Source organism: Pyrgilauda ruficollis, unplaced genomic scaffold (assembly GCF_017590135.1).
Source record: "Pyrgilauda ruficollis isolate IOZ18807 unplaced genomic scaffold, ASM1759013v1 scaffold2, whole genome shotgun sequence".
Lineage (NCBI taxonomy): Eukaryota > Metazoa > Chordata > Aves > Passeriformes > Passeridae > Pyrgilauda > Pyrgilauda ruficollis.
Window position 1 is genome coordinate 3,486,741 of NW_024519206.1, and position 23,168 is coordinate 3,509,908.

A 23,168-nucleotide genomic window follows, 5' to 3' on the forward strand; every position below is an offset into this window, starting at 1 on the left:
ACTGTGAGAGCAGAGAGGTTCAGAACCCAATAATAATGATAGAAAGGGTGGTGGTTTGGGGTTTTTTTGTTAATTGTTAAAGTGCCTTTGGACCAAATTCACAATTCCCAAATGAGAGTTTCTTTGTCCTGTTTCCTACCAGCTGTGCTGTTCTCCTGTAAAGTGGTGGATGGTTTGGCAGGAATTTACCTGGGAAAGACAAAAAGTGACAATAATTTGCAGATGCTGAGAAATTTTGAGGGAAAGCATTTCTAATTAACAAGAGGAGAGTGTAGGTCTTGCACAACTTGGGCTGCTGACTCGTTGGTCTGCAGAAGACACAGGCTTTTCTCTGGACATGCCATAATCTCCACTGCCTTATCCCTCTAAATAGGCAAATACTTAGAGGGAAGGACAGAGGTTACCAGAGGTGGCTAGTGTCAAACATGTGAGAGTGAACAACTGAGAGTTACTATGTAGACAGAAAGTAATTGATATTTTGTGGATAAATTGATACTTCTTACGGCATTTTAAAATGATGCAAGGTCATTGAGACAGTGTGAAATTCTGATTTTTCATGCATGATATGTATATATAGATATGGATATATAAACAAAGCAAATAAATATGCGTGTTGCATATCTACTTTATACAGCACTGGATAATGGGTATACAAAAAAGTGTGGCTCTGTTTTTAGAGTGCTTATTGCATCAATCCTACTGAGTCAGTGGAATTCAAGGTCACCCTGTGCTTTACAAGATGACCTCAGCATCTTGCAAAATTGAGCTTCTGTGAAGAAAAGGTTTGGTTTGCCATTTGAATCATCAAGAAGAGCTTTCAAGTTGGTTCTGTGTATAAGTGAATTAAGAGTGTATAATGAAATAAGAAAGAATGGTTTTCAGGAATGCTGAAAAAAAGGTGAATTTCAGAATAAAAGAAAGTCAACCCTATGGTCATAGTGTTTTATTATCAAAATCAATTAAGACAGCAGTTTGTCCCTGAAGAGATGCTGAGCAAATACATTAAAATTATTGAAGCGTTCAAATTTTTCCTCCTCCTTCCTTTTCATTCGCTTTACAAATATTTTGCTAGTTGTCTTTTCTTAAGAATTACCTGCAGAAAATAACATTGCCTTTGAGATATTTTAGAATAACTGATAGAGAGCAAGTATCAGGGGCTTTAAGGATGTTAGGGATGAGTAAAATGTAAAACCAAAATGAAGCAGAATAATATGATTTAACTAGCATGTATTTTAATTAAAACCAGATATTGCATATTTACTGTAGATTATTTCTGTCTGATATGGTTTTGTGTAGGTTTTTCATTATCCATGTTATTTTATTTGCATTTTCTTTTCCTTTCTAGTATCCCGAATTGATGGTTGCATCTTATAACAATAATGAAGATGCTCCACACGAGCCTGATGGGGTAGCCTTGGTGTGGAACATGAAGTTCAAGAAAACCACACCAGAATATGTGTTCCATTGTCAGGTAAGGCTGAGGAACCCATTGATTTTATGCTTTTGACAGTAAAATTTACTACATGGTGCATCTCCCCACTGATTATATGAAAAGGTTAAGGTTAAAAATAGGCAAATTTAGTAAAAGTACAAGTGACAGTCCAGTGTTTTTAGAAGGCAACCAGCCTTCTCAAACAAAAGTCTGTCAGGGCTGTGTGTCATTCTTTGTCTATTTAAAACGGTCCCTAGGAGATTTAGTTCATAAATCCCTCGCACTTATGAAGCAACTGTGGTGTACCACTTCCTCATCCAGGCAGTAACACATGCTTTCCCACCCACGTTAACTTCCTCGCATCCTCTGCACTCAAGCTGCCTACCCTTGCCTTGGTTCTGCTCAATATCATGTTTTGCCTTTAAAATTGGGTAGTAAACTTTGCATTTTTGGACATGTGTCTGTCTTCCAGCTTAATCAGAATGGTATCGATTTCAAGAACTACTCCACCAATTCCTTTAGGTCAGTCAGTTTGACTGTCCTTTAAGTCAGCAAAATAATGTTTCATTTCACTCAGTGCTACTTTACAATTATGCTGGCTTAGAAGTTTGTGGACAATTCAAAAATAGTTAAGTGTTTTATTTCTGAATGTCTGTTTGTTCCTCTTTTGCCACTGCTTTTATGTGTGAAATGGCATGGCCTCATATTGACAGAAGTGTGCAGCTCACTGCTTCTATCTCCATCAAATTGTCCAAACTGTGGAACAGGGCTTGGGCCAAATTTCAAACCTCTTCATTAATATCCCTCTGTGGTAATTAAACACAGGACAGTGGCATTCAAAAAGCCATATGGAAAAGTTTCAGCAAGTAAAACTTAACAATCAGAGATTAGTAAAATGCAGATAATTCTGTGGTAATAATTGCTTCTTTTGGAAGGATATGTATTACCTGGCTAATTGTGTAAGCTAAGTGTCATTTTACATGTGAGGACCAAACATCTTTTTGAACTAAGTTTATGTTTGGACTTGGGTACATTATCAGATGTAACATAGTGGGAGGGAGTTGCTGGAATTGAAGTTGCTGCTTCAACCCGATTAAGTAACCTTTAATTCTGGGCATATTTTTCTAATTTGCTATACTGAAAAACAACTTCACAAGGAGTTTAGGCCCGCAAATATGCTATACAGTTTTATATACATAAATGTGTGTGTGTGTGTGTGTGTGTGTGTGTGTGTGTGTGTGTATTACCTTCAAAAGAGGACTTGTATTTTCCTGGATATCATATTCGGCAGCCAATGCCGAATTGGCATTGGCCTTTCAGACTGCTTAAGGTCTTAGCTCAGATCCCATGTTCAGATTCTTCTATGATATACATGCAGTTTAATGTTTTGAACAAAACTTCCAAGAGAAGAGATGGCATTTCTAGGAAGGATAATCCTTAAACTAGATTTGCTTTGTAAGATAATGACCAGATTCAGGGTATCTCTCCTGTGTAGACAGAGGAAGATTGACTAAAGACATAGCAATTTGTTCCATTAAAGTTCTGTCTAGATACACTTAAGCAAAAGAGGTGTGACTTACTGCATTGAAAGCAATAAGACAGGCTACACTCTCCATTAGAAAAACACACACAGGACAAAGTAAGTGGTGGCCAGGTGTTTGGCATGGCTGAGCTTCTGTCTAATCCTCGCATTGTTGGATGTGCTCCCTTTTAGAACTGGAACCTTAAAACCTGTGAATTGAGAGACATATATGACACTGTGCTTGCACATGTATCCTGGATTCATTCTCTTTCAGCTAAAGAATGTCAGTTCTGCTCAGGGAAATATTTATTTTCCTTTCAAACTGACCACAGATAATTTGCATTATAAGTCCATTATGCGTTGGATCTGTCTTTGAACCACCATTATAGAGTTTTTGATGTGGAGTATCTTCTGCTTATCTTCAGATCAGATGGGGATACCCACATGGGATTAAATGGGGAAGCAAAAAGTATGCAACTTAGTCTCGAACACAGATTTTGTTGTAACTGACTCAGATGGAAAATAAGAAAAGAGTAATCTCTTAGCTCATACTCTGGATTTCAGCTCTATAGATCATCATGTTATTCTCTTAGTGGAAACGAACTGTATAATTAGTCAGCCCCATATAATTTACATTACCATTTTGCTAGAGAAACATTCCCTTTTTCAGTCCTGATTCAGTTATTTCTTCTGCAAGAGAGGTCAGATTTTGTTTCATCAAATAAATGACCTTACAACAGTCCAGCCCAACAGCTAGAGATGAACACACACCTTTACTGTTACAGCTGGGTTGCCCAGATATGACACAGTACTTTTTATAGTACTGTGGAATTTTGTTGGGAAAATACAGTGTATTTCCCCAATAGGCCTCTATTTTCCTTCCCAAGGACTTTCCATAAAAAGTGGTCTCAATAAATCCTACAAGATGCTGACTAATATACCTTTTGCCTTTCCATTTTTGGGGCTCAGAGAGCAAGACACGAGGAAGTAGAAACTCATTTCAGGTGTGACTCTCAATGAGCTTTTGTGAGCCACTTCTGAGAAGCCAAATCAATAAATAGGTTTATGAAGGCATTTCTGAGAAACTTCTAAGAAATTTCATCTCAGGAGTTCTGCTAACATCAATAGAGACAGATCTGTGAAGCATCTCTGGACAGCTAAAGAGCTGGCTGGAGTTGCAGTAGGGAGAACTTTGGATACCAGTTGTGCACATTTGGTAAATTCTTAAAGCTAGAACCCTTAATCTTTTCCTGTATTTCCTGATATATTATCTAGATGTGCACCGTGGAATTTCTGTGCTCTTTACCTCTTTCTGAGACTGTTTTTAATCTTAGATAGGAGAATGTGAACTGCTGAAAGTTGCCAGAACCAAGGGGCTTCCACTAAAGTTCAGCCATGACAGACAATCATGTAAAAATCTACTGGCAAGGATGTTTTTGCCTACATCCAGTCAGCAAAACATTTTATTTCAGTCCTCAAATGTGAGGGGTGCTGTATTCTGTAAATATGAAATTCTTACCCAATTTAAAGTCATTTAAAGTTGTTGTCTCATTAATACAATTTAAGTAGTAGTAAATTTCACATTTGTAGTAGTAAATTTCTACAATGTGTTGTGCTAAAAATACTGGGTTCAGTTTTAGTTAATACTCATTAAAGGAAAAGTTACAATTTGCCAAGTGAACATACTTACTCATTAATTCATGTGTACTGCCATGTGCTCTATCAGATGCTTTCTAAAATAGTCCTGATGGCTTCTGCTCTTAGCTCACAAAGAATTGCTTTTTTTTTTTCTATGTGTTTTATTTTTGCCCTTCTTTGGGTTTTTGTATTTCTGCTTTATGTGCTGTGACAGTATTTTGTGACTCCCAGATTTTTTCCTCTGTAGCTCATCATACATTTCTTTACCACAAGGTTAGAAATAGGAAAACAGGGAAGAATGAGGGATTGGGCAATTTGTTCATTTGTTTTCCTATGCAAGCAAAATTTGTTGTCTCAGAAGCAAAACTGGAATGGGAGAATGATATCATTTACCAAAGGAATGAATGCTCAATGCTTTCCTTAGGTAGTGAGAAATAAATTGAGCATGCAGTTAATAGTGCAGAGTGCAGACTGGGAATATCTTTGTAGGGAAGAGTCAGGGATGTCCTCTTCCCCATGCTGGAGCATCACATACTCTTGGTGTAATCCAGAGCATTCCAAAGGCAAGACACATGCCTTTCAGAAGTACTTTATGAAACCATGCAGATGAGTCAACCCTAGTTGGGTTGGTTTGGCAGTATCCTGAGATGGAATGAATTCCAGGAACAACATGGACTCCCTTGGTTTAGTTGGGAGAATTTTAAGCAGTGGTTCACATTGCTTCTCTCAGCTACTGCTGGTTTGTGTTTAGGTGGGGGTCACAAAAACAAAAATAGTATCTCACAGTTATTGATGATCTGACTCAACATGTGCTCAATCCTGTATTGATTTCTGCAATGCACAGGGCTGGCCTTGTATGTGAACATTCCTGTACCATTGATTGATAGAGTAGCACCAACCACATTTCTCAATATTTCTATCTTTTTCAGAAAGTGCTTTTATGTTCTTAATGTGTTTTTTCCTTGAACATACAAATAAAAATCTACATTACCCATTCATTATGAGGATTATTTGTACTACTCATCATCTCTGCTCCTGATGTTGTTTCTGTTTCATGGTGGTCTGATCTAAGCTTTCTAAAGCAGAATGACCTGAAGTATCTGAAATTTTGCAGCAACATACATGGTCAAGTGAGGCGAATGAGAACTCAGGTTTGGAGTAGATGTGCTAGTAGATAATAGTCTGAATTTATACCCCTTCTTTCAGCAGGGCCTATTAGCATATGTACAGCACTGCTCTTCTATCAGATCTCATAACTTTTGGGTTGCAGCTGATCTGCAGAGACAAAAGTCACTAGGAAAAGAAATAATCAGTGTACCTAAGGGACTTGAGTGTATTACAAACCATTTCCTTTCTTCTGGAACTGAAGAGGGGTTATTAGAGTTGGTTGAGGTATCTGGATCTCAGCCTCAAACATCCATCATTTCAGGAGAGGAGGGGTGGAGGAGGAAGACAGCTAAAGGTATTAGTTTTGTGCAAATTAACCAAATTGAATGTTACTTTCTGATCTGCATTGTTACTGGAAAGTAAAGAATTCTGTTCTACTACACACAATCTAATCATAACAGAAACAAAAAAATTACTGCATTGATGGTCTTTTGATTTATTATGGATTATTTCCTGATCTTTTAATTTCCTCTTTGTCAGCTATGTCTTTTCCAAATGTCTCAAAAGGGCAGTGACACTTAGAAGCAACTACATTTGGTGTATTTTTAGAGCAGGAGAGCACATATGAAGTAGCTTTTATTTGAGGAAGCAGTAACCATTTAAGAGTTCTTTCAGGGAGTCAGATCAACTTTTAGCATAATCACAAAAATATTTCAGCAGTATATCACTTTCAATAGCTGCAGCTATTTCTGTCCTTTTCCTAAAATGCTATGCAGTCAGATTTGCTTGGTTAGTTCCATCTTTTTACTAAACTGTCAGGTTTTTTGTGGGAAAGGGGATTTGTGTTTTCTATTTTAATTTCAAGAAAAGATGTCCATGCTTGGAAAATATTGGTGGATTGGGTACAGAAATCAGCTACTCAGCTGCACCACAAAATGTTTCATTCTCCCCTAGCTTTTTTGTAGTGGCTTCCATACACTGCCATTAAGTTATGTGTTTGACCACTCTTCATTGCTTATCCTGGTGTGGTCTTTCCCTTTTCAACTAAATGGATGGAGTCATAAACGCATATCTTAGAATTAGATGCATTGAGGTAAGTGAAAGGCTATGTTTAGTGGCTGATATTGGCCAGAGTTGCCTTATTTTTCTCCTGATCTGGTTTCTTTGTTGTTGTCTGCTCTTTCAAAATCAACATAAATTCCTTCAGATGTGCCTTTTGCTCCAGCAGCCTGCCTTCTAAAGGTGCTGGGCGCCCAAATCCACAAGACTTGTGTGTGGAACAGGCTGAGGTAAAAGCCTGAATGACTAATATCCTCCTTTTCCTCTTGTCCTTGAGTTTCCTTCTCTGTGGCAGCCAGACTAGAACTCAGTCCCTCCAGTGCTTCTAAAGAAAAGAAATACTACAAGAAGTTAATGAAAGTCCAGAAAGTATGGTTGGAATACTTTAAAAATGAAGAAAATTTTCTCTTGTAGTTATATTGGTGCTTTTCCACAAAAACTTCCTCACCTTGTAAGCACTAAGTTTCAAGCAAGGATTCAGTTCTTCAGAGACATACAAGAAATTAAAGATCCAAAACTCTCTCTAAGCTTCACAGGCTTTCCCAAGTTAAATCAATCCAAAAATTCAGCATGTCCCTTTCCAGAGCTGACTTACCTAATTCCTCAGTTTCTAGTGAGAGAAGGTACCTGTGATCAGTCTTTAAAGGGCTGTAAATGTCACAGAAGACATGTGGTTCTGAGCTGACTGCAAATTTTCCCAAAAAAACCACAAACCCCTTCTTTGGAAGAGAAACTTTTTTCCAGCCTGAGTTTCCTCATGACCCTATGATCCTAAACATGAATCAGATTCCTCCTTTTTTCATAGCAGTTCACTGGTAAATGGGCCTCTGACTGTCTGCCTGTGATGATACTGAGACAGCTGTCATAGTGGGAATACCTCAGTACCCAGCTCCCAAATTCGTTACTGACTTTTGTAACACACGCTCAAATGTTGTCAGTCATCCCAAGGGGGGCTTCTTCAGAGATAAAGGTGCTGTTTTCTTTTCATTTCAGTTTTGTTTCCTGCTGTGCATCATTGGTAGGATGATCTTGGTGGAGCTGTGTAAAGCTCTGCTGTGCCTTTTCTCTGGGACACTCTGTTGCTCTTACATTTGTGCCTACATGGTTATCTGCACACTGTAATAATTAACGCAGATGCATAGTTGTGCCATTTTGAATTACAATTTGGGGGAAGTTCTAATTCTAACTATATGACTAGGGGAGAAGAAGAGTTTCAGCTACAGCTTGTGATAGAAAGACATACTTACTCTGTTCCTGTTTCAAAACTTCTGTCCTCTGCCACGTTTCTGTTTGAAATGTGGAAATACAGAGCACAGTTTGTGCCATGAAGATGTCAGTAAGCAAGAGCCCACATCTTGTCTCTTAGGCTTTGGTTTTGGATTCTTCCCTCTGTCCTCAGCTGATACCAGTTGTGGTTTTTTGCTCCTCCCATTGGAGGCTACACCACTTCTAGCCTTTGTTGATTAAAAATATCTATCACTTGGCCTAAGATTAGTGTCCCAATACTTGTGGAGAGATTGTGTGTGAGTCAGTAGAAGTTACACATCTGATGGCTAAGTGTAGTACTTGGAAAATGGTTTTTGGTGTCTTAGGTGAGAGGAGAGACCTGCATGCAGGAGATTTGTAGAGGGGGACAAAGAGGACCCCATGTACAAAGGACAGGGTCTCCTGTCTCCTGTCAAAGACATTTAAATTGGGGGAGGACAGAAAAGGCACTGAAAATGTGAAAATGTATGTTCTGGCTCGGGTGCCACAATGTCTTAGCCCGTCCCAAAATCACCAGTCCTGCTTTACTGCTGAAGTGCCATGGCTGTTAGCCTGGAATCTACTAGCATCTGCAGATCAAAGCCAAGTATGCCATGTTTTCTACATAGCCTTTCACCTTTCACAGTGCTGTACACATGCTAATAGTCCTAAAATCTCTTAACCTGACTTATTTCCATAAAACTCAAATCATTATATTTTTCATAACAAGGGTGGGAGAAGGAAACATTCTTCCAGGCAAGGTCAGAGAGCAAACAAGCATCATTTTTAGACTAAAGGGATGTCACGAAGTTGCATACCTTCCCTTGGGTTTTAACTGTATCTTTACAAACCCTTTGTAAGCTGATTTTTCCATAATGACTTGGATCTCTTGCTGCCTTGTGCAGAACCCTGAAGAGCGACACACCCATCAAAGCCAATTTGTATAACAAAATAATTGTAGCCGTGTCAGTCTGTGAAATGACTGCTATTACAAAAGGTGGGTGTAGTTCCCCTATTAGTAGTTAACATTCTGAATTATTTGAGAACTGTGTTTATACATACAAAGTCTGCTAGCAACAGAATGCTCCTTTGCTTAGAGCAAGGCTTAACACAGATCGTCTTCCTCATTTGAAACTGAGATTTCAATTATGAATCAAATAATTAGGAAGTGACAACTTTGCTTGTATTGGATAGAAAAGTTCAGGCGGTTCTCACATCTAAGCCTTTTTTTTGGAGGGGGTAGATGTCATACCCTTAAATGATACACTGTCACTACTAGCAATAGCATTGTGCTTTTTGCAAGTGTGAAAACAGAGATTTGTAATTAACCTGTACTTAAAGATGTTGTTTCTCTTCCTTAAGTTCCATAGTCCTCCCTTCAGACCAAATATAAAGAATATGTTGGCTACTTGATACAGTGAGCATTCAATTTTTTTTTAAGTTTCTTTATTTCACTGATAACTTGCATTATACCTTTCTGAATTACTGGCATCTAGTATGCAATTCAGAGAAAGCCTAACTTTTGACTTTGCCGAGTTAGACGTGCAATATTTTTAAACTTTAGCTAGCTAAGGAAAAAAAACAAAACCAAAAACCTCAGTAAAAAACTATATTTCATAGGAGAAAATTATAGTGATATTGATGGTTTGCCAAAACCTCAAGCAGTGACAAAATCCACAGTGTCCTGAAAGAGATGCCTTTGCAAAACCATTCCTTTGCAGATGGCTTAGATTATTGATACTTACAAACACATGACATTATTCGTTCAACTCAGAGTTTTGAAAATCTCCATTAATAAAAAAATGCAGATTTGTCACACTATCCCAAAATTGCAGGGAAAAAAGATCACCAAATGCTGCAATTGTTCCTGGGGTTGTTTTATAGTTTAGAAGTTGTTGATTTTGTTACATTTCAACATAACCTAGTGTAAAAAGGAAGGAAGGGAAAAAAGAACCCAATTTTCCTTTGTTGATATGAACATTACATGTTAAATATTTTTTGTATATCTGAAACTCCCATTGCTAAAAGGGTTTTAGATGAACAAGAAATGCAAGATCAGATGTGAAATCAGTAAGTCACTGAGATCCTTCCACCGAATTTTTTTCCATAAAGGATGTAAAATACCATGCAATTCCCTAGCTGCACTGTAAATGATGGATAAACAGCCATAGGCATGACTTTTCTGTTTGGGTTATGTAACTGTTCTCAGTGCAAACTACTTGCAATGAAGACTGCATTTGGTCCAAATTCAAGAAAATTATTTCACCTCATGATTTTTGTCTCTGTGGGAGCTCTATGTGAGGAGTGAAGCCTCTTTTTGTGTTACCTGGCACAAAATATAAAACAGTTACTCTTCTAAATTGCTGTAAAAGTCCCCAGAAACTAAATAATCCATCATTACAGCCCAGGATACAAGTGTCCACTGCCTTAAGTCTAAAATCAACAGTTTTCCGCCCTCTGCCCCCATGGCTGAATGACTGACAAGTACTTCCTTAAAAAGAACTTTTGTATATGGACAACATTGATTTAACGATGATTAACACTCCTGGCTTCCCACAAAGGGAAAGCAGAAGCACATGCCACGTGGCTGAGATACTGATGTTATCTTTGGAAGATGTTTCCCATGGGGCAAAGAGAAAGAAAAGTTAAAGTACATTTATTTTAGCATAAAATGACAAGCAAATGTCCTAAATACAAGAAGCAATATGCTTTTGACAATTTGTCATATTGGAGAGATCAGAGTGTTTTCATTATCTCTACAACAAAATGTGCCATAGTGCATTAGGACCTGTGATTAATTCACTTGATTGCTTTTCTAACACCGTTCAGTATTTTTGTAGTTAAGAAAAATATCAATCCCACTTCAGTTCTATATTGTTCATGAACATATAGTAAATCACCAGTAATTTCATGGAGAGAAAAGCATGCTTAACATTTGCTATCTCATGTTTACATCTGTTAGTCTATTAAATAAATTTACTAAGCCAAATTTGGACTGGAGTTGTGCAGAACTACAGAGATGAGTTTTCTGGGATAAATCCATTTTTCCTGGCAGGATAAGATGCATTATGAAACATCCCATCACTGGTGTGAGTGAATGACCCAAAGATGCTGGTTTTTGAGCAAGAGGTGATCCTCTGATACTCCTGAGTCAGGAACTGTAAGATGGCATAACTATGCTGATTTAGTGTTCCTAAGGCTTTCACCCTGAGGCTGGAAAACACTTGTCTCAATCCTTCCTCCTCTACAAGACTACTTATGGAAAAAAATTGTAGAAACCAAGCAGCATAGCCTTGCAGGTGACGAAAGCAGGATGTGAAATTTCAGAAAACTAAGGTTTGTTTGGAGAAAGGGGAATTAAAAATTGTCTATAATGGTTTTCATTTATTCCTCTGTGATCTTAGCTGCTTCTTCATGCTCTGTGGGTGCAGAATCAAGCTACTGATACTAGAATCTCTCCAGTAATTTACTGTAGGAGAAATGAACAGTGTGAAAGCAACTAGTGTTTCCACCCTCATTCTCAAATACAGACTTGCCTATAGTATCTTGTGTGTTTCCACTACACAGCTGTTTATTTGTGCCTCTCAGTCTCTCAATATCCACATCTACATGCGATGTTAAATCAATTTTCAATTATTTCCATTTATTTCCAATTACATAGTGACACTGCTTATAAAAGGTACATCAGTGGAAGTGATGGATTTGGGCAAATATAAAAGCCTATTAGTCTTCATATGACTGACGTAATCTACCTGGACTCATGCAGAGCTTTTCACCTTGTCTTGCACAACATCCTTGTCTCTGAACTGGAGGGACATGGATTTGATGGATGGAACACTCCAATAAGGAATTGGCTGGATGGTTGCACTCAAAGAGTTGTGGTCAATGGCTCAATGTTCAAGGGGTGACCAGTGACAAATGGTGTCCCCAAGTGTCAGGGTTGGGACCAGCACTGTTTAACATCTTTGTCAGACATGTGGACAGTGGGATTGAAGCACCCTCAGCGTGTTCACTGACCACACCGTGCCATGTGGTTCAGCTGACACGCTGGAGGGAAGGGATGCCATCCAGAGGGACTTCCATGGGCTTGAGAGGTCGGTCACATGAGTCTCATGAAGTTCAACAAGGCCAAGTGCAAGGTCCTGCACTTGGGGAGAGGCAATGCCAAGCACATATACAGGCTGGACTGAGAAGGGATTGAGAGCAGCCCTGAGGGGAAGAACTTGGGGGCATTGGTTGATGAGAAACTCAACACAGGCTGGCAATGGAGTCTCCATCCATGGAGACAGTCAAAACCCAGCCACACACAGCTGACAGCAATCTGCTCCAGCTGATCCTGCTCTGACCAGGGGTTGGACTGGACAATCTCTAGATGTGCCTCCCAACACTGCCAATTCAGTGAGTCTGTCTCTGACACTTCATACTTGTTTTCCTTTCCCTGTCTGATATTGATGTGGAAGTCTGCTGGGTTGAGACTGTCTCTAAGTCTATGGAGTCTTCTCAGGACCTTCTGAACATCAGAGTGTCCTTCTTTCCTCACAGAATGAAGGTCATATGCTTTCAGAAGGCCTGAATTTAAAAATTGCTTGTTTAGGAAAGCACTTACCAATTTTCTTGGCTGTAAGGAGGCTTTTGAGTCATTCAAATAATGGAGAACTTAGGAGAATTAATTACAATTAAGTTCATGGACTTCTGAGAAAAGATGGACTTGAGTAAGTTATTTCCTCATCTGGGGCTTTAAAGTGCTCTTGGTTCAACATGTTTGATCTTCTGACTGTGCCTTGGTTCTCATGGCCTTTACATCTCTTGTGGGGGTTTGGACTCAGTGCTACACTTTAGAATTATTTGTGACTCTCAAAAGCAGCTGTGACTACTACACCCAACTTCACAGGCTGAGTTGTAGATAATTGTTCTTGCAGCATCTGTACTGGTTTGTAATTCATCTGTGGCTTCACTTAGTTTGGTTGATCAGACACATTGGTTTGAGGAACTGCTGCCATAGAAACCACAAAACCATCCCCAGAGCATGAGAATAACTTGTGTTTCTATTCCTGTTCTCCAGATCTGGAATTTGCTACCTCTGTGGGCTCTCTAAAGTCTGACTCTGGTATTTCCAGAACTTGCCATCAAGTGATTATCTGTTGTGCTTTCACTGTGAGGAGAAGAGTCCAGGACATCAAAATCCCAGCCTAAGCTCAGTCTCTGGGGGATCTCTTCTACTTCTGCATAGTGTTAGATGGGAACACCTCTGGATAGGGACTCCTAAACCTCACTCCTGAGGTCTGATCCTGGTTCCATCAGGAAGGAGATTCTGCCTGGAGAAGTGTGCAGCATTAAGAAGCTTAAGTCTTGAGGCAAATGGCTGGGGCACTTTATGAGCTTGGGGCTGACTGCTAAGATTACACCCATGTTCAATATCAGATAATATCAGAGATATAATATGCAGAAGTAATTCAGGAAGAGTGACCAAAATTCCTGGATTTGTCCTTCACCACCAGGTTCCCCAGGTAATTGCTAGATAGAAGTGCCTTCACCTTCAGAGGTGCTTTAGGAGTTGGCTAACTGCAGCGCTTCTGAAGGCTTTGGTTCGCATGATGTTTTGAGTATGTGCCTCTCTAGATCTGATTTCATTTGCAGTGCTTAAAATAAGATGCTTATCTGGCATTTATAACCATTGCACCAAGTAAATTTTTCAGGTAATGCTATTATTTGCTCAATTCTAGAGGCCTTCATCAGACTGAGATGCTTTAGTAGGGATTTTGTTACACACCCATCATAATAAAGTAGTCTCTGTGTGACAAAACTTGCAGGTATAGTTAGCAGTGGTGGCAGGCAGTGACACCATGACCCTACATGTATAGCAGCTCTGGTCCAGAAGCCTTTGGCCAATGCTGAGCTGAAACCAGTGAGCCCTGCTGCATGCAAGCTGCATGCCAGACTGCCACGCTCAAGCTGACACTTACCATCTGCTCCAAATTGCGGCCAGCCTGTGGAATGAGCGGGGATGGCAGAAGGTCTCTGTGCTCCACCCAGAGACATATGCCCTCAGGCTCCAGGTCTGAAAAGGTGGTGTAGACCCATCACTTCAAGCTTGTCAAAAACTCAATCAAAACTATTAAGAGTGCTCATGAATAACTGTAGAGTATCATGACCTAAATAAAATAGACTAACCAAGGAAGTGCTTGCTTCTCCAACATGCAAGCACACAGACATTTATTGTTTGACCCTGAGATCTGATAAGCAGCCAGGTCCTAATCAGAGAAAACAAACGTATTTGGGTACTTAGTATCTAAGAAGTTGGGGGGAAAGAAAACTTTATTTTGATGTGCTATTGTTATGAAATTACTCCTTATTTCTCCAGGCTTTAATCATCTCATCATCAGTCTAACAAAGACAGTGTGATGCTCAGCAAAGACTGTATTCTCAGGCTTGTATGTGTGTGCAGTAATTCAGGGTTACTGAATTGACTCCTTGCTGCAGTCATGGATAAAGGGACGCAGGATCTACCTGTATTAAATTTGAGAAGTATCAGGATTATCTGCATTTGCAATACAGCAAGCAGTTTTGCTGTTTTTCCGAGTCACCCTGACCCTGCTGAATTAATAATAACAGCAAATGCACTTTGCAGAAGGGCTAAAGTGTAGATTCCTGTTTGAAAAGGCAGCTTGTAAACTTTTCTCCTGATTATTTGTCTCTTGGAGTTACATGGGCTGAACCTGCAGTCACAGAGATGAAAGCAGAATGCTCCAGCTTTCTGCTGTATTTAAAATGAAGTCATAAGGCTGGATATTGCCTTTCTGCAGACTTGGGCAGAGTGCTCTGATTCTACTGCAATACTCAGATGTCAGCACTGAGGTTAGATGCCAGAGTTACCTACCCTGTAAACTCGGCTAAGAAAGGCTGCATTTCCTGACATACTCTTTTCCTTATTTTTAAGGACTTAGTACTTTTTCAATAAAAATAAATTTAATTTGTGGCTACATTTCAGCTCCATTGGTTTGATTGTATAAGTGGAGCAATACCAGCTTTGGATTTAGAGCAGTCGTGTGGCTGAGTCTCTCTGTACAGCTTTCATGTGGTCTGGTGAGACATTCTTAGAATCCCCAAACATTTTTGAAGATCCTAAACTGGAGACATTCACAATTCTTCCCTCCCTTTCTACCATTAATCCTTCATGTTTTAACAAGCACTGAAGTTAATACAGCCTACACTCTTTCCTGTCACACTGGGCCCCCTCCCTCCTTTCTTTCTCTTGAATAAAGCAATCTGTTCTTTCCCGTCCATACTCTTGTAAATCAAAGGGGTAGATGTCGACACACACCATAACCAAGTATAAACTTCCTTTTTTTAATTAAACAGAGTTCTGACATTTGGTTTGAAGAAGTGTTTGTTTGGTTTTATTTTTTTTTTTTTAATATGTGAAGGATGTCAACTGCTTTTATTTTATTTTTAGTAGAGATGAATTTTGTATGGTACCGCAAGTAATCTCCCGCACAAAATCTTTCAGATGTTGTTTCATAGTTTTAATAGGAAGACAGTTGGAGGGGAGCAGAAGTCTTGGAATTTGAAGCTTTTAGAATTAAGTGGTTACTTCTTCGGTACAGGTTTTTGTACACATAAATCATGTTTTAACTTCCTTTTCAAATTTAATTTCAAAACCAGCTGTAATTCTGTTGCTATTCTCTCTGCTGTTTTCTCATTACTGCTAATTATACTTAGACAGTTATATGAAACACAGAAATATCCAAACTCACACTAGCAGGTACTAAAAATAAACAGGACTCTTGGAAGGAACACAGGCTCTATTTCAGTGCACAATACTAGGTATCTCAGTAGCCAAAGCAAAGTCACCCTGAAGTTGCCTCTTTCAAGATATCTCGCACCTTTTGTGGTGCAAAACCAGAGAAATGTCCCTAAACCAGAGAAAGTGTTCAGATCTGATACTGCTGCTTTCCATGATTATTCTCAGTCCATGACCAGTCATGAAAAAAAGGGCTTTATTTAATAATTCAGTTTCTGGTTTATTTCTAGATGATGATTTTAATCCACATTTGCAGTTGAAGTATATCATCCCTGTGATGTAGGGGGCCAGATATATATGTGTATAGCAATGCAGGAATTAAAAGGTCTCGTGATTGCTTGGTCAGAAGAAGGCTGGCAGCTGTCAGAGGGACTGTGAGTGCTTAGACTCTCTAAATGCTGCTCTTGATGAGCAGGACTGAGAACAAAAGGTTATGAGTAAGTTGCATGTGTACTTCTGGCCTTCCTCTTTATTTATTTATTCCTCAGGAGCGCAGACATAAGTGATCCATGATTCAGACCCTGTTCTTCAGTTCCTATGGATGAGTATGGCACCCTTTCATGGTTTTAGCTAAGGAGCAGTACCACAGCTTTGTCCCTCTACTCTCAGTCCCTCAAGCACAGAAAAGGGTCTCCCACTTCAGCAAGAGGGCCAGCTGTGTCCTGGACTGAATCAGGCACAGAATCACCAGCCAGGCAGGGAGGGATTGTCCTGCTCTCCTCTGGAGTGGCCTCACCTTGAATAATGTGTGCACATTTTGGGTGTCACAATATGAAAAGGACATTAAACTATTAAGAGTGTCCAAAGGAGGACCACGAGGATGCTGAAGGGTCTGGAGGGGAAGCCATATGAGGAGCAGCTGGGGTCATGTAGTCTGTTCAGCCTGGAGGAGACTGAGGGGATACCTCCTTGCAGTTACAACTTCCTAATGACAGGTAGAGGAGGGACAGGTACTGATCTCTTGTCTGTGATAACCAGCGACAGGACTCAAGGAAACGGCAGGAAGCTGCATCAGGAGGGATTTATGTAGGAGATCAGGAGAAGGTTTTTCACTCAGAAGGCACTGGAACAAGCTTCCCCAGGAAAGTCTTACAGCACCAAGCCTGACAGAGTTCAAGAAGTGTTTGGACAAGGTTCTCAGCACATCGTGATTCTTAATGGGAGTTGGAGTCAATGATCCTGATGGGTCCCTTCCAGTTCAGCATATTCTGTGATTCTGTGAACTCAGCTGCAGTTGATTTCATTGCCTGCAGTTGTCTGTGCCAGAGTGATCCACAGCAGCATGCCATTGATGCGCTTTTTTCACATGCATGTGTCAGCTAGAAAATCCACTCAGGAGCTTCCTGAGAGCCTGCTGCATTATAACCTGGTCTTCTGGAGCCTAGAAATCCCTGTGAACTCCTCAGATTGCTCCTTCCCACTGACAAAGTATTGTTTTGAGATACATCTGGTGTCAGGCGTAGGCATATGGCACCAGTATGGCAATGCTGGCTCCGGGGGTGGTTTCCTGCAGAAGAGGTCTGGCTGAAGGCAGTAGTCACTGCCTACTGAGAGTTATTATTATTTAGCACCCAGGTCTTCGTGAACTTGTTTGACTGGTGGCTGGGCAGAGTGCCATCGGAGCGTATGGACATGAGCAGAGACAGCTGAGTCTCCAGGGCCTTACACACATCACATGTGGGTACTGAGGTCAGGCTTCTCAGCAGGGAGAAGCTAAATGACTGTCTGTCCCAAGCACGTGTACCTGTGGTTGACGGGATATGCCATCATTAATCCAAATCTGGGCTGTATTAAGCTTCTAAAATAAAAAACAGCTTTGCCAGCCACTTGAAGAGGGCTGGGGGCCTGTTTGGATCAGTGCATTAGTGGGGAGGGAGGGAGGGAGGGAAGGAAGGAGCAGGGAGGCAGAGCAGGACTGATGAACAAAAGGTTATGATGTGAGCCGTGCTCCACAGTACTCCTCCCCACGGGCTGAGATGACCTGACCCCCCCACCAAGGCAGGGGGCAAAGGGTGCTGCCTTCCTCCCCCCAACTGCAGACCTCTCCAAGGGCTGGGCAGCACTTCTGTTTGTGAGACCCAGCCCTCTCTTTGCTGTAACAAGAGCATGGACATCTCCTGTTTTGTTTCTTAATTGTTTTCAGCACGGTTCTTGCAGCAGCTGGAGCAGAAGCTTTAGCATTTGAGTAGCAGGATTGCCTGTTTGCCAGGCAGAATCCCCATGTTTAGCAGCCTGAGCTCTCTCTTATGCTTGGGCAGTGCTCCCACATGGAACTAACTCAGGTTTCCCCCTCCGGCCCTTGGAGATTCACAGAGAGGCAGAGCATGCACAGGGGATGAGGCAGCAGCGCCAGTATTGTGGCCCCACTAAGAGTACAACATCTGGGTGGGAGATCACAAAGCCAGAAGCACCAGAAACACTTTAGTAAGGCCTTTAGTAAGGCCATTGAGAAAGCTAAGGAGAGACAGAAAAAGCAAAATCCAGTAGGCTGTATTTGCATAGAGGGAGAAAACACCTGAGCATTAGGCTGAAGTGCATACTGGAGTGATTCGCTGCACAGTGCTGTTCAGAGGGATGCAGATGACCAGACACTGTGATTCTGCCCGTGTCTTGTGGGTCCCGACAGCTGCTCAGACAGATGCTTTGTGGCACCCATAAAACGATAATGCTGGGAATCTCCTAGCTTTAAATGCTGCTTTTCTACTGTGAACACTAAACTCCCTGTGGAATTCCTTCTGACATGATTCCTCCTACATTTATTTATGTGCTGTTGCCATATACTGTGAGACTAGCTGCTTCTGTCCTCTGCAACAGGTAACTAAGCACCTGCAGTATAAAATATCCCTAACTGAAGAACTGGGAAGCTTTACCATTGTTATTGGAAAGTGCCATGAGATTTCCCTAGAAGGGTGTGGCAGAAGTGCAACTGAGGATATGCTGTTATTTTAAAAACCTGACCATGTGCTGGTTCCTCCCCCTTTGAAGTCAGTGGCAAAGCTGTTTCAGAGGAGCAAGACTACTTGAACAGGCAAACAAGAGGCAGCCTGGGGGCAGAAGAGGCTTACAGGGAATGGTTTCTGCTGCTGTCCTTGAGCACAGAGCTGTTCAGACAGACTGGAGACCTGTCAGCCATTCTCTCCCATTAAGACTAAGAAATGAATGCTTTTCAAGTTCTTAAATGAATGGGCTTAATCTTACAGCCCTTACTCATCTCAGTACTGCCATTAATTTTAAGAAAATAATCACTGTATTAAGTGCTATGGAATGGAGTCCTTAAATTGTTAAATTCTAATATTTGACAGAATTTTTTATTGGATAGAAAAATAATACTGACATAATTAAAAGGATGTGAACATTTCACCTTTTGAAGACTGCAAGCTGCTTTGGAGGGAGATATAAAACTAGAAGAAAACTAGAAGCAGTGCAGAGAGCCCAAGCCCATGTCATGTCTGTAGGTTATTTTTGAACTTTATGAAAAACACACTTTAGCAGTTTATATCCTGACCATTCAACTGTATTCTGGCATTCTAAATGCAAAAACATGCTAACCATGAAAGCAGAACTTTTAAAAATACCCTGTCCACTTGGCTTCTTTGCCCTGCTTCAGAGTCTCCCAAGTTTGTTTGGGACAAACTTGGGAACTTTGTTGTGGAATGACTGTTTGAATTGGGGTTTCTTAAAATACATGTGGAGCCCTGTAGCTGCTGTGGGGTGTACCCAGTGGTGGAGCTGTACTATTTTAAAATCATCTGGCTATTTCACTTCATGTAAGAATATCTGTCAGCTTAGTTATAAGGAATGAGAGGGGTTGATTAAAACAACTCACTAAGCCATTAAACAAAGAGATAAAATGTAGAACATGTGCTGTAGGGTCGTTTTAATTATAATGTGGGGGGAATCCGTGGAAACTGGACAGCAGCTGGAGAGTAGCTGAGTCTTAAACCCCTCTTAACAGTACCAACATCCTGTTCCTTAGGGGTGGAGTTTCTTTTCTGTAAAGCTAGGTCCTTTGGAAATGGTGTTTGGAAGCTACCTCTTATTGCTATGACTGACCATAATGGAATTGCTGTGCTCAAGCACTTGGATATGGACTAAAATAGGCATTTATTACACTAATCCTCTAGTCATTAGGTGCTAGACTATATAACAAAAGAGAAATGTATGCAGAAGCATTAGTCAAGAGGGGAATGTATAAAGATGTCAAGTGAACAGTCAGGAAGATCCAGAGAGAGTGCAGAAGGAAAAAGGTAATGGCAGCTTTTTTCATTGTCTTGATTATCTTATTAGGTCAAAAAACCCAGTAATGAATATGCTGCTGTATGCTGTAAGTATGTCTATTAAGTTCACTTAACATATACTTTGGTTTTAAACAATTTATCAATTTATCAAAATTTGTTTAATTTATCAATTATCAGGCAGCCACATGAATTCAGTAACAACTGTTTAAACTTCCCATTTAACTTTATTCTTAATAACCTAGTTATAGGCATCAAGAGTTAGCATAGTTAATTCTAGCCCTATCAGAAGGGGTTTCAAGTCTCTCATGAGTTCAAATCAGTCTCAAGCCACTAGAAATCATCACGAGGAGCAGTAGGAAAAGGAGGCAACACATCTGCCCATGTCAAAGGTTTTATAACCCCATCCACTTCTCCCAGAGACAGGGCCATTACCAATGTAGACACTGGGTCTAGTTCAGCTTGGCAGCTCCAGTGTTCCTAATTCAACAAAGTTTACTGAAACATCTGCCATGCTTTTTATGCAAATGAAATATGATAATTTAGTTAACCCTTTGTCACTGAGTAAAGTGTGTTCCCAGATAGGAATACCAATACTTTAAAATATCCAGTCATTAAAATATAAAAAACCATTTGTATAAAGACATAAAATTCAGTACCAATTATATTAAAATGGAAAGTAATTATTTAAGAAGAGCATGGAAAACTTAAAGGAGTTACTGCTTCTTGCTCTTGGCTGTAGCTTGTAGGCACATGAAGGCCTGGGGACTGTTCCCTTGAGGACTTCAGCTGTTGTGTTATTTTAAAGACATTGAAAAGTGGTAGTTGGGATGGATAACAATCTCCATACTGGCATGTGGGGCACTCTGCCAGGTAGCCAGAGTACCCATCACACCAGACTGGCTCCTAAGCATCCCCAGCTAAAGAAAATATACAAAGATAACTCAGCTGCCATTAGGATGAGGAAAAACTCAGTTCTGCTTAAACAGTGTAAAGTAAGGTGTGGTCCCCTTTGTTCTTACCTTGGTAGCAGAGGAATCAGTCATTGATCCAGCAATGAGACACAGCTTGTCAGCTGATGCTCTCACAACAGCACACCTGGAGGTGAACTTTGCAGGTTTTTTCCACAGGCTTTCCTCAAGCTGCCTGAGTTAAAATTTAGAGAAGAAAGAGGGGAAGAGCTCTCCCTGATGGGATGTCATGGGCCAGGATGCCATTCTCTGTTTGGCTGGCATCTGGTTAGTTGAAGTTCTCACTTCACTTTACCATGACACTGTCATGGAAAGGTTATCTCAGGTTTTTAGCATCATGCTCAGACTCATCTTGTATTTTCCCTAGGACCAATGGAACAACACATTTTAGGGTCAAAGTTAGTTCTTTGCATGTGTCCTGTTGCTTTAGTAGAATTACTAGTATGCAAGGAATATGAATAAAGTTCATACGGTGATTCCTAAAATACAAAATGCCAATTACAGTATGCTTCCCTAGGGAGAGAACTGAAGATGGCTGACCATGTAACCCCTCTCTTCTCTACCTCTTTTCCTCCAGTCCTCCGTGATGTCAGTCTGTTTTGCCCGCTTTCACCCAAACCTGGTCGTCGGTGGAACATACTCTGGCCAGATTGTCCTGTGGGATAATCGCAGTCACAGGCGCACTCCAGTCCAGAGAACTCCCCTGTCTGCTGCTGCTCACACGGTAAGGATAAAAATCACCTCCTCCTTCCTTAGAGGAGATGGTCAGCAGGGAGAGGTAGCTGCCTAGTTGTGTCTATAATGCTAGTTGCCACACAGATGAAAACAGAACTGCGGCCCTTGAAGGGAAAAAATTAGATCTGAGACATGAACAACCGCCTCTTGTAAGCGTTTAATCACCACACGTTGTACAATCAAGTCAGGACATTATTCTCCTTTCCAAGGAGGAAGGCAGGATTGAGTACAACACTTGAGTGAGGCACCTATGTGCCAGCACAGTAGCTCTTTAATTCTTGTCCCCATTGTCTGTAAAGAGAGCCAGGCCACTGTGGAGGCTGTATGCCTCTCAGTCTGATGTGGCAGGCAATTTGAGCCATTGTTTTGGTGTACACAAATGTCTCCTTTGAACCAGATTAGGCACCTATGAGGGTCTCATAGTGGATTCCTATAAGTAGATGCTGGTGCCCTCGGAAAAAGTGGGGCACTTTGCTTCTGTTTTCTAATAGAGCAATACATAAATCCCTGCCATGATCTTCTGATCCAGACAGGGCCACAGGGCAGAGTTTGCACACTGAGGGAGAGTTTGTTTCAGTGGAATGAAGGAGGAGAGTATTTTGCTGATACACACAGGTACTTACAGATAATTATTGATGGTGGCAAGAGCAGTAAGACAGAATGTCTGAGAAAGAAGAGACTTTGTCTGTGGTACAAGGATGATGTCTGTGATAGGAAAGTCTCTTACATTGCAAAGCACTCATATTGTGCTGGAGGAATAGTCAAGCCTGGGTTGCCTGCTAAAGCATCCTCACTCTGCTATGGCACTGCCATCCAGTCCGTCCTGCACAAACACCTTGTGCATTCTCCTCCTCCAGAGTCTGGGCATGGGCACACTCTTCAGGAGAGATGGAAGGTGGAATAGCTCATCCTGGGAGCAAGCTTAGGGCAGCTCCTGAGTGGAAAGTAGAAAGGAGGAGAAAAATGCAAAAATGTGATATAAGAGTGCAGAAAACCACAAATTTTCTGTAACGTAAGGAACTGAACTCGACAAAGCACTCTGAGAGATAAGATGGTAATCTTGTTCTAGCAGATTGAAGGTTCAGACAAAGTGACAGTACTTTTGCAGCTCCAGCTTTTACAATTCTGTGATTCTAAGGTTTGGAATTTGCAGATCAAGGTTCAGCTTTCAGTTGACTGTGACAACATAATCCCTGGAGTTAAAAGACAACTCCAGAAGCCATGCCATGTGAATTACTGCTGAAGATTCAGGATGGGGCCAGTATTATGACTGCAAGTCCCTTCTATTAAAAATTACAGGTGTGCACAGACATGCTTAGTGAGCCAGGCAATACAAATACTGTTCCCTAAATTTCCACTATCATGAATGTTGATGTAATTATCTAATGATTTGTGCCATGGGTTGCAACTTCAAGATTGCTTT

At 40.7% G+C, this 23,168-nt stretch overlaps 1 protein-coding gene across 10 annotated transcripts in view; it reads left to right on the forward strand.

The window, feature by feature from the left end:
* Nucleotides 1–23,168, forward strand: part of DYNC1I1 (dynein cytoplasmic 1 intermediate chain 1) — a 211,901-nt gene that overhangs the window by 142,286 nt on the left and 46,447 nt on the right. For all 10 annotated transcript variants that reach the window (XM_041466643.1, XM_041466639.1, XM_041466641.1 and 7 more), the window contains 2 exons: nucleotides 1,346–1,471; nucleotides 21,588–21,734. In XM_041466643.1, the coding sequence (XP_041322577.1) occupies nucleotides 1,346–1,471; nucleotides 21,588–21,734 (273 nt within the window). The remainder of the gene's footprint in view (nucleotides 1–1,345; nucleotides 1,472–21,587; nucleotides 21,735–23,168) is intronic.